At 40.4% G+C, this 12,203-nt stretch overlaps 2 protein-coding genes across 4 annotated transcripts in view; one reads left to right on the top strand and one right to left on the bottom strand.

Annotated features, from left to right (window-relative positions):
• Window positions 1-12,203, bottom strand: part of CIAO3 (cytosolic iron-sulfur assembly component 3) — a 29,728-nt gene that overhangs the window by 3,544 nt on the left and 13,981 nt on the right. For both annotated transcript variants that reach the window (XM_021006659.2, XM_021006660.2), the window contains exons 5-9: window positions 11,851-11,985; window positions 11,204-11,322; window positions 9,345-9,474; window positions 7,867-7,939; window positions 247-384 (exon numbers count right to left, since the gene is read on the bottom strand). In XM_021006659.2, the coding sequence (XP_020862318.1) occupies window positions 247-384; window positions 7,867-7,939; window positions 9,345-9,474; window positions 11,204-11,322; window positions 11,851-11,985 (595 nt within the window). The remainder of the gene's footprint in view (window positions 1-246; window positions 385-7,866; window positions 7,940-9,344; window positions 9,475-11,203; window positions 11,323-11,850; window positions 11,986-12,203) is intronic.
• HAGHL (hydroxyacylglutathione hydrolase like) overlaps window positions 1-12,203 on the top strand; it is a 57,833-nt gene that overhangs the window by 35,602 nt on the left and 10,028 nt on the right. Inside the window, exon 10 of one of the 2 annotated variants that reach the window (XM_021006670.2) lies at window positions 2,378-6,066. The exons of the other annotated variant lie outside the window; for it this stretch is intronic. Coding sequence (XP_020862329.1) covers window positions 2,378-2,384 — 7 coding nt within the window. The 3' untranslated portion in view covers window positions 2,385-6,066. Of the gene's footprint in view, window positions 1-2,377; window positions 6,067-12,203 lie in introns of those variants that run through there. 2 annotated transcript variants of the gene reach the window in all.

Genomic DNA, 12,203 nt, shown 5'->3' with positions numbered 1-12,203 from the left:
CCTCCTCCATGCAGCCTTTCCTAATTTCTCCCTGCTTCCTGCCTCTCCTCACTAAATCACCTTATATGTAGTTTGCATTCACTTGGGTGTGTATAAGCTGTACGTGTCTCCTACAATTTCAGCTCTTTTGAGGACAGGTACCATTTGCATTTGCACGGTGCAGGTGCTTGATAAATGCTTGTTAATTGACTTCACACAGTCAGTTTTCCAAGTTCTCTTGTCTGCACAGTAGTTGAAAAGCCTTACTTCAAGGGTTTGTAGGTGATTCCATCCACTTGGATTCCAAAGAGTTCTTGGGCAGCATATCGGAATATGTGCTCTAAATAACCACCGGAACCACCTCCTTGGTGGCCGAGGAGCTCCTCTCCAGAAACACAGCTAAACCTGGGGGAGAGAGGACACAAAAGATCATGGCCAGCTTGACGACACACACGCAGTCACAGATCCGTGTGCTCACAGATGGGTAAGAATCTGTATTTAGGCAGAGAATCCATCTACTGGTAACAAGGAAAAGGCTTTTTTTGGTCGACCTGCTGCTCCATGCCTTCCAGGATGGCTTCAGTGGAAATAAATAGCTCTGACAGCAGAATTATGCCCTGGGCTTCTGATCCTGCAGAATCTATGTGGCAGATAGGTGCAGTGCTTATGGAAAGTCCTAACCAGGGGCTCATTTGCTGACAATGGAATTTTTGTCCTAGCAACAGTGAACATGTAGCATAAAGGACATTCATAAATGGCAAGAGTAAGTTTTTGGGGAAATTCATTATAGGACACACACTGGAAGCACAAAAGCTTTTTTTGTGTCTAATGTACTGGGTGAACAAATATACTGCACTTTAATACTAAGATCTGCAAATAGCTCAGTCGGATCATTACCCTTTTATCACAGTATGCAGGGAGATAGGCATATGGGCACTGGTGCCAGAAATGAAGGAAGACTTTCCCCTGGTTCATCACGTTACATTCAGAGCCTTCAGCTTCAGCAGCCCGCTGAGGCCTATTGGCCAGGGCTCACTGCACACGGTGCTGCTGTGCTTGGATACCAAATCAACAGCCCCATTTCCCTATCAAAGCATGCATGGATAGGTTTCCAGGTACTCTGTCCCATTCTCCTGTGCAATGAGATAAAAAAGTATAAATCTGATTCAACGAGTCTGTGTTGATGGTGCCAGACAAAATGCCTTATTTTCTGACTCCTTAGTAAAGACCAAAGTGCCTCATATTAGGATTTCTAAATGCTTGTGAAAATAAAGCTATTAAGGCTGGCCCCAGAAAAGAGTTCAGAAAACGAATCTCTCTCCCTCCTTAACACAGGTGGGGGGTTATGGTTGTGGAATACTGCACATACTGTTAGACATGACTAGGGTGCTGGTTAGATTTGATGAATTTTTTTTCTTCTTTTTTATCCTTTGTCCCAAGGGATGGCTGGCAGGATAGGGGCATATTCAGAAATGAGGATGATACAAAAATAAAAGATACCAGTAAAATATTTTTTAAAAGTGGCCCACTGTATCAGGCAAGGAGAAGTGAATTTAGACTTCGTTGACTTTATTAATCCCATGAGCATCTTTAGGAGAATGCAAGCTGGTGAAAAATGGTTGTATTCTGGTAGTTTTGATGCTTATTTACAAGACTGAAAAAGTGCTTTGAGAGGTCATCCTATGTGTGAATTCATCACTTGATAGCAGCTGCCATTGGTAGAGTGCTGTAGAGGTTTGCAAAGCATTGTCCTCATATTATCCTAAAATAGGTAGTGCAAGACTTATCTCCATTTGACAGATGAAGTAATTGAGGCTCAGAGAGACTAGGTGATTTTCCCAGGGTCACACAGCTGGTTTCAGTGCTGAGACTCAAGCCTTCTGGCTTTATCTATTTCCCCGCTATTTACTAATTCCATGCTACCCTTCACAAGACTATCTTTAAGAAGGAAGAAAGCCTTGAAGTCACTTAGAACTTGTTCCTTATCTTTAAATCAGTTCCACAGAAACTTTGAAGCATATTAAGAACAAATTTTTTGCTAAAGACATGCCAAGCCAATTCCATGCTCCATAGCCACAGGGACATAATTTCATTTCATTCATTTATAGGTATACTAGCCTCTATTTAGGTCTCAGGCTTACACAGCAGAAACAACAAATTCAATGTGGAATATAACAATGGATCTGTACAGGTTAACTGGAAAGCTGTCGCTGTAGAACAGCTGTGCAGAAACCAACGCTGCCCTTCTTGGTCAGTGCTGAGGCTTCTGTGCCAGAAGCAAAAGCTCTGGTCTTCTGCAGAGTAACATACTCATTTAGGAGGAACTACAAAGGGCAACATTTTGCCTGGGAATCTGCTTCAAAGCTTCTATTTTTAACTCCCTTGCTCTTGTTTACAGGAACTGAGATTCATTAGTAAATGCTTCAGTGTGTTCAGCATCACGTCCTGCTGGTCTCCACCAGGAGAACTACCAGGAGTAACCTCATCAGGGAACCAAAGCAGACTCAACCATGATCATGCCAGTAGCCATGGTTCTGACACCGGTAGCCCAATACCTCAACCAAACTGAAGAGCCCTGTTCTCTTTTTCCATGTGTGAAAATAATCCCAAGCAGAAGCAGGCATTGGGCTGTTTGTATTTGTGCTACAGCTGTCCTAGAAGATGTGTCTCAAGGCTTAAGAAAGTTAAAAGGCCAAAGTAAAAGGAAAATGGTCACTGCCTTAAGGTAAAATCAAGTCAGTTCCTCTGAGTAACTTTACCTGAGTGGCCTTATACTGCTAAAGATTTGAAGCCAGGAAGTGGACACTCTGGGATCTCCTTAGAGTAAAAGAGATGACCAATGTGGAAGTCACAATTGTGTCACAAGTACTCCATTATCCACAGTGCTGCCTCTGGCCCAGGAGATCTTTGGCTGAGCTCAGTGATAGCTACACTTGGAACAGGATGTGTGTCAATACCTGCACGTTTTCCTGGGCTCTAAAGTCAAATACAACTGATATGCCTGGCACTTACTGTGGTTAGAGCTTAAGAAATGCTTGCTGGTTGACTGATTTGGGGGTTATTTGTAGTTTAATATTAACTGTGACTTCAGTGGATCTGTGTTCTCATGTGGATGCTCAATGCAGTGGTGGAGATTACAGCCCATTTGTGCCTGCTCATCCTGGGGACACCCTTATCCATGTGATCCCCTAAATCCACAGTGTAATCCCTGGATCCATCCACTCTGGTGGAGGCCTTCCTTTAGGTTTTCTGACATTGCGTGGATACCAATGGAGCTGGCTCCACTGGATAGGCTGTTCATCCCTTGCTCTTTCTTAGTGACTGGTCAATCTTTTTCTCTCCAATAACATCTTTTATGCTACTTCTCCCAAACAATTCTTCATTTTAAATGAACTGTATCCTATGTATGTTCACCATATGCCTCCCCATTGTCCTTTGGGTGACCCTCAACTTTAATTCTTTGGAGGTATTGTATTTCACAACTCGCAGCCATACAGCATCACCTGAAGAATATTAATGTTAAAAGGATGAGCCTCTGTTTCAGTTTGGCGTCATAAGGAGCACTGAGCAACTAATTTCTTAAAAGCAAAGCAACTCTTCCTTTTTCCTCCTGGAGTAAGCGGTCTTTCTGCAGTATCTGTTCAAGGCATATGTATTGACCAGCTTTATCTGCAAATCAAAGTCTGAACAACAGACGTTCTTTACCTACTTGTATTCTTCTGTGTGATTAGGTGGAATGCTTTTGAATGATCGTGGATCTCATTTAAAAGGCTGTGTAATATATGGGGCTTCATGAAAATGCACAATGTTACCTATAGACAGACATAGCTGGAGGACCTCACCATCTGTAGGGAATTCTCATTTGGACTCTCAACTAGAATCCTTAAATGACAGCATCAAATATAGTTGGCAGGCATATCATTCTATTTTATGTTTTGCTTGATATTTATAAGGGTTGAACAAAGTTATCTTTGTTGTTACATCTGTCAGGCAATCTTATATGATTTTGATATAAATGGAATATACCTTACTGGAGGAAAATCTTCAAGGTAGTGTATTGCTCTACCAAGTCAATTTTTTTTATAGTCAACAATAAGTACAGTGAGATCTTGTATTCTCTCAACTTTCGCTCAACTCTATAAATATAACTATGTGGCTTCTTGCACAATATTGTGAAAGCTTGCTGATTCCCCCCAAAAAACCTTCATCAAGTATGCCCTCAATGCATATGTAGGTTATTCTCACAAAAATTTTATTGACATGGCAATATAAAGTCAGCATATGGATTGGTAGTTATTGATAATCTTTTGGTTGCCCTTTAAAAAAATATAACAAGGAGTAAGATTTTTTTTCCCCAAGAGTTTGTTATTTTTCCCCTTTTCATAATTTGAGAATCAACCCTAATGTCCTCAAAATTGCCTCACTTTCACCATGGACCTCCTCTGTACATACTTGGTCCAATCCAAGAGCTCTTAGTATTTTAAAATTTCAGTCTAACATGTCAGTAGTCTGACTATATCAGAGCGACTAATATAACTAAACTGACTCATCATGGATAGCTGATTTAGGAAAAACCTCCACACGACTACTGAGTTGTTTCTTATACATCAAGGCAAAACTGGTTTCATATTTTTTATAATGTGATTTGGTGCTCACCACATCTAGTGTCTTCTTAGTCCATTCATTAAGACAGCATCCATGATATAGATGTGAGGCTTCTGTGTGGTCTCTGACCTTTTATTTCTACTCCTGATCTATATTTTCCAATATGTTTTCTGCCATCCTCACCTATGCTCATCTTTGCACTGAAATCATCAAGAATCAACTATATAGGGATCTAGTCCTAATTTTGCCACTAGCTATGTGACATTTAGTAATCAAGTTAATACAGATTTAACTTGAAGTCTTATCATCAAATTCTTTATAGAATTTCTCTACCTCGGGGCAGCTAGGTGGCACAATGGATAGAGCACCAGCCCTGGATTCAAGAGGACGCCTCAGACACATTAAATACTTACTAGCTGTGAGACTCTGGGCAAGTCACTTAACCCCACTGCCTAGACAAAAAAAAAAAAGAATTTCTTTATCTCAAATGGCAGATGTTGGTCCACAGGTTGCAATGATTTTTATGGCTTTTTTTTTTTGCAAATACTTATGAGGACTATACCATGAAATGACCCAGTACTCCCTGAAATATTTCTCTTCATTTGAATCTTGAAAAAGAACTTGTGAGCCATCTTCCCTTTTAGCTGCAATTTCCTTTTGTCTTGTTTCATTTACACTGTGAATCATATTCAGATGGGTAAGATTTAGTCCTTCCAGTAGGTGGTTCACTTGTTGGTCACGGTTATAAGCCTCATATTTAGGTAACTGGTTAGGGTCAGACTTATGTGTGATTCTTAGCATCCTCTGCTCTCTTTCTGACACTGTACTACTACTGTCTTTGCAGAAGTGGAAGGGAGTAGTGAGGGAGCTGTACCTGGATAACTGGCTATTTTATTTTTTCCTTTGTTTCCTGGGTTATAGGCAGTCTGTCATAGACAGAGAATTCATCACCAAGTGGCCAATCTACTAGTGATGAAGCTGGTCCTAAGGACCAGCTGTTGGAAGGTTACCTGAAGCCTCTCCATTACTCTGCTGCTATAGCCTTTGAAAACCCAGGGTCATCCCTACACCACAATGAAGCATTGATACTATCTGTTATAATAAGAGAAGCTCACATTTCCGTAGTGTTTCATTACAATTACAGAGTGCTTTCCTCACAACAACCTTGGGAGATAGCTATTTATTATTACTTAACATTTATACAGGACTTCATGAGCTAAAAAGTACTTTACATATATATCATATTATTTGATCCTCATAATAATCCTGTGGGAAATGCAGAAAAACCAGTAATATTCCCAACTTTACAGACAGGAAACCAAGATTCACTGGTGAAATGACTTGCTTAAGGTCACGAGGCCAATAAATATTAGAGAGGGGACCTCAACCCAAGTCTTCTGGACTCTTAATTCCACAAGTCTTTCCTCTAATACAATGAGAAAATAAGGGACTATCAGGCCCAAGAACCCTCATACCCCCCCCCCCAAAAAGAAAAGGAAAAATGTAATTAGGCTCTCACATTAATAGTTTGTAGATTTTTTTTTTCATTATGAAAATATCCAGGCTGGTTATTTCCCTTAAATACCAAGTCAAAGCCCTGCCTCCCACTTCATGTTTATAAAGTTTTAAATGACAAAAACAAGTGTGAGTCTTAGTGATTCAGGCTAAAATGCCATCTCTTGGGTAGAATTCTGCAAGCCCAAGGATACCTCGATAAAAATTTCAAAACAGGTTATCTTGTGCTACTTTTTCTTTCTCCTTAAAAATGAATCCACATTGATAAAAAGTTTAAAAAACCCCAACAAATCTACAACTAGTTCTGAGTGGTGCAGCTAAATTGCAGTCCATTTTATAAGCCCTGAGCTTAGCAGGTCAGAGAGGGAACAGAAGGAACCTTCGAGGTCATCAAGCAAAACCTGTGTCCTCATACATATGGGGAAACTGAGGCCCAGGGAGAAGAGGAGACTGAAGGTCAAAAACTTAGTGCCAGAGGCAGGAAGAAAATCCAGGTCTCTGGGCCCCCACCAGGCAGCTCTGCTATGCTGCATCTGCATGCCCAGGGACACAGAGAGGAGTCCAAATTCAACTTTGTCTGTGGTCCCATGCTATCTAGTATTACTGATTAAATAGGAGGCAAGGCTACAAAGCCATTTTCTGTGCACTTAAAAAGAAATGGGCTTAGTCGAATGTGGTACATTTACAGCTGATACTAATTTAGAGCAGCAAAACATGTAATTTAGAAGTTATTCAAAGTCTTTTGAGCCCCATCTCTGTTTGTATGGATGGCGTCCAGCCAATGGTACTGCTTTTCACTTTAAGCACTTGAATCACCGCTCATCTGTTTTTCACATTTGAGAGCTCCTGCTTTTGCTAAATTGAAAACAAATGATACACACAAAGGGGCAGGCTGAAACGACCCCAGATGACTTTATCAGTGCATTTAGGATTCCAATACACTCAGGAAATGACTGACTAAACGGAATGGCCAGGGAGGGGAAAAGGACTGTGCTATTTATCACTGCATGGTCTGTTCCATGGAATTAAGCATTTGGATTAAAAAAGGACATTCAAAAGTAGACTCACATTTCTTGTAACTTTTCCCTCATCAGGTAATGGGCCTGGAGTCAATTAAATTCACCTAATATATAGAGAGATACTGAGGGAAACAGAAGATGTTGTATAGAAATAAAAGATAGGAAGGGCAGAACAGGAGATCAGTTAATCAAAAGCATTTACTGAGTGCTTGCTATATGTCAGGCCCTGTGTTAAGTGCACGGGCTACAAGTACTTAGAATGAAACAATCCCTATTTCAAGGGGGACTTAGATTTTTTGGCAGCAAATGCCTATTGGTCTGTCAGAAGGCCCTATATAGTGGAAAGAAAACTGGCCCAGGAATCAGGAGAAGTGGGTTCCAGGTCTGGTTTTGCCACTATCTAGCTACGTGACCTTGAGTAAGTCATTTGCCTCTGTCAAATAAAGGGGCTGGACTTCATGTTACCCTCAGGTCCTTTCTAATCCTAGCATTCTATGAAGCCATGAACCAGTCAAAGACTGGCCAGGGCCAAAACTGACTTCATCTTCTGATTTGCTCAGCTTTAGACCATTAGCCACCCTAGACACACACCAAAATAAAGTTCCTTATTTCTAATTTGTGCCATAACAGCTCCTAGAGCCCAACACTTTGACAGTGAGTAAGAGCACTCAGTGATGGTTCTGATGCACTCCAGCAGATACGATGAAGACGCTTTAACAAATGAGCAACAAAAAATACTTGTGCTTACTCAGCATCCAGAGGGGCTGGATCCACATCTGACAAAGAGATTCCCTCTTGTTCCAGCAACCTTAATATTTCCCCTAGAACAGAACCACAACATAGATTCTTTTTTCACTTGGCATGTCAATTAAAATTCTGAGTCATCTAGTTGAAATAAATTTCACAAAAGACATTCAAAAACAAACAACAACTGTTGGGGCTTGAGAGAATGGGGGGACACAGGCACACTGTACAAGCCTGACATAATTAAAAGGACTGAAAAGCCTAGGCTGAGTAATAATGTGAGTTCACTAAAGATGCCTACATGTTCTTATGGCCTAGTTCCTACAAGAAAGCAGAGCGAGGACCCTAACAAGTCATTAAGTCCTTTCTCTGCTAAACTAGTCAGATGTGACTCTACTCAACTTTAAATTTAACGTCTTCCAAAAGAGATCCACAGCTTCCCCATGTAACTCAATACTTCACTTAACAAACCCAAAGACATTTTTCCTTAACACCATTACTGACACCCCTACCTCCATCATTATCGTGGAAAAAACTGTGGGGTTAGGCCTATACCTATGTCCCCTTGCAGGTGCAGTATAAGTCAATTTCTTCCAGTTTTGTTTTCAGTGGAAATTGAGAACAGCTGATCAGGAATGACTGCTATATTAGGTCCAAGCAGAAAAGAAGCTCCTTCACACAGAGGCCATTTTTAGTTTTGTCTTTGTATCTCCAGCACTGGGCCTGGTATGCACTTAATAAATGCTTGCTGAGGAGATGGCTGGATAATGAAGACTGATTCAGTTTTCTGCTTTCTAGGATAACACCCCAGATTATTTAACCTTCCCCCACTTTCTACTCTTTTAGGGATTCCTGGAATCCTCTCCAACTTTTTCTCATTTTCCTGCAGTCCAGATATGGACATGCCATTTAAGTGTGTGCAAGGGCTGAGTCGGGAGGGGGATGTTCCAATATGTTCTGAGTATTGTGCTTGCTGTCTGTCACATAGCACAGCATGGCTGATTCTTGTTCAGCTTGTGACATAACCTTTTTCCGTTATCAATTCTCCTCAAAATGGGATGCTTTGAACACTATTCCGGATGTGTGGTGAGGCCAAAGCCAGGGCTTTCCCAGCTCCAAAAGAGTGAACAAAGGCTCCCAGTTATGCTCAAACTGTTCAGTTGCTAAGTTCTTGAAAACCTGGAAGTCCCTCAAATTCAGAGTTCAACTCTTAGGGAAAAGGACCAATAGTAGTACTTCACATTCCACATAAGTATGACATGGATAAGAACTTAATGGGAAAACTAAGTTATAGAGAGATTCCACTCAAAAGTAATAAGACAGCATTGTTTTCCTATATGTCATGGGAAAGTGGTGCTGAGAAAGGCCAGACACCGAAGAGATGCTGTTAGTCTAGCAACTAAAATGAAACAACTGCAAAGTCCTGTGAAAATATTAGGTCTCAGAGAAGTGCTAAGTATATTATAATAATGTTACCCATACCTGTGGTAATTACACAGTCTACGTCTCTAGTTTGGTACTCTTGGTTGAAAAAGTCTGGTCTTGATGCTTCTAACTTTTTGTCATAGCAGGGCATCACTGTTACATGGTAGATCTTGTCAGGGGTTAAATGCTACATTAAAAAATATGGAAAACATGGAATTGCTGCACTGATTACTATTCATAAAAATAATCTCACTACTAAACAAAAACAACTCACAGTCCTATGGTGCTTTATGATTTATAGGGCACCTTCCAGTGGCAAAGCTGGGATGTAAGCCCATGTTGTCTGAGTCCTAGCCTAGCATTCTTATGAATGCATGATACTGCTTCTTAAATATACTGAATAAGAGGGATTAGACACATGTTATCAAGAGAGACAAAAATACAACATACCCACCAACTTCTTGGAGGGCCAGGAAATAACTGATAGTCAAGGCCATTTGAAAGAGAGCTTTGCCAAATATTTTTTGTCTCTGTCAGTGTTTTTTTTTTTAAATGCATGCAGATGTCTTGAGTTAAATTTAGTAGAAGAAAATGAAACCATTCACAGATATTAAATCATTCACAGATAGTAAATCATGGAATCTGTAGTGCTTTCACATGTTCCCTAACAAAATCAATTTTAAATAAGAGAAAAAAACCATAGGATATCTATATAGCTAAGGGGGAATTGCAGAGGTCAAGTAGGAAAAGAAAAATCACACTGGAAAAAAATTAATGAGCTTGGAGAGAAAAATTCATTCATTTTTTAAGGAAAAACAAAATACCCTTAGGTAAAATAATTAAGTTGAATTACATGGAATTTTCATCTATCCCCAAAGGCTTTATAGAGTATAGTGCAAAGTATGTGGCGCATTCCAGTTAAAATAAATGCCCTTTTTTTACAGACTCATAGACTGCTTAGAGCTGGAAGGAACCTCAGTGATCAACTCTCCCATTTTATGGATAAGGGTCAATGGTGAAGTGACTTGTACAGTCACATGGCTCATAAGTGGAATGGCAGAGCTGGGATCCAATCTCAGGTCTGCTGCCTCTTTTTTTTTTTTGACTAGGCAATGGGGTTAAGTGACTTCCTCAGGGTCACACAGCTAGTAAGTGTTGTGTGTCTGAGGCTGGATTTGAACTCAGGTCCTCCTGAATGCAGGGCTGGTGCTCTATCTATTGTGCCACCTGGCTGCCACTCTGCTGCCTCTTAATCCAGTGTTTTTTCCATTATGCCATACTGGTTTTTCCTCCTTAGCTTTATCCCACTCTCTCTAGGAAGTGTGAGGGCATCTATGTCTGTAAGTGTAGCCTATATTTTGGAAATGGGGCCCCTTATTAGATTAGTTTTGATTGCTTAATGGAAACCAACACATAATAGTTATAAATTATTAAGAAGTTTGATAGAGAAAGCTATATAGTGCTTGTACCCGCATAATGTTAAGAGGCCTAGAAAAAATCTGTGAGCTGAAGAGTAATGGGAGGACATGGACAAGAGTTAAAGAGGATGACAAGGTACGAATGGGTTTTGATCTGCACCATGGGAGAGAGTACCCACATCAACAGTATCACAAATCCACTGAAGTATACTTCACTAGAACTGGCATTCTGTCAGTATAGACGTCTTCCACCAGTGGGGACTGCATCCCCACCAAAACTTAGGAGATGCTACAATCAAAAAGCATCCTCATGGTGGTCAACCTTCTGGCACAAAGTCTCTCTGAACTTGGCTGGGCTGGTCAGCAGACAAACAGTCTGCCACCAAGTCCACACTCTGGCTATCTTGTTACTCCTAAAAAGTGACCGTGTAGTTTGAAAGGATCTAAGATAGAGCTCTGTCAACACTGTCAGCTTCATATGGACAAGAGAAGTATTACCTGCTGCCGTGCAAAGTGATCCTTGATTAGGCTGCCCATGACCTGTTGGGGAGATTTAGCTGTACTAATGTAAGGAATAATAAAACTTCCGTGGGTTTTCTCAGCATAACAGATCCAACCTGAAAACCACCACGAAATACAGTTAGCGCACAGATGTAATAACTTGAAAAAATCTAGCCACCCACTCCCTAAACAAGGTTAAGATTCCAGGTACTTTTGCTGCCAAATGTCTATAAAGCAGGTTTGCAAATGACATGACATTTGGGGGAGGATTAGCTGCTAAAGAAAGTCTTGAAAGGAAAAAAACATGTATATGATGACATTAGAGAACTTTCCTATTTTTATCTCTATTATCTTTATTAATAGTAGTTCAAATCATATCACATCACATCACCCCTGGTTTCATGAGAACTGAAAGACTAGAAAATCAATTTCAAGAACCAAGAAAACTTCCTGGCTTCTAGAATCAATTCCTGTGGGTTTAGGAAGAATAAATTTTATGTTGATGCCATGAACCAGCTTTTTTATATCACTATATTTCCTACCCAAGAATGACTCTCCCTCTACTTATTTAGAGCCACTGATGACCTGTCAGATTTTATTTTAATATTCAGAGGCCAATAAAAACCTGTATTCTTCAGGCACACCTGGGCAGGCAGAGGCCAACATGGGCAAGGCTTGTTTGGATTCTGTGCGTCTTCGAAATCGCTGTACAAACTCTCGCTGGCTTTCCAAGAGGCTAAAATTCCTTGAGAAAGTTGTGTCAAACACATAGTGCACTCCTGCAAAATGAGTATCTCATTTACAAACAGGGAAGAAAGTTTAAAAAAACAAACAAAAAAACTGTGCAATCACGAGTCTGCCTAATTATTTTGTATTTGGACTGTACATTGCTTGACTGTATCAGAATGACCCATTTACCTCAGTTTTAGTAAACGCAACAAGCAAGAATTGAGGCTGAATCTGGACTCTCAATTGACTTTGCATGAGTAAGAAATGA

Source organism: Phascolarctos cinereus, unplaced genomic scaffold (genome assembly GCF_003287225.1).
Source record: "Phascolarctos cinereus isolate Bilbo 61053 unplaced genomic scaffold, phaCin_HiC Scaffold_4;HRSCAF=312, whole genome shotgun sequence".
NCBI classification, from domain to species: Eukaryota; Metazoa; Chordata; class Mammalia; order Diprotodontia; family Phascolarctidae; genus Phascolarctos; species Phascolarctos cinereus.
The sequence above is the reverse complement of the archived record's forward strand: the minus strand, read 5'-3'. Positions and strand labels throughout refer to the sequence as shown.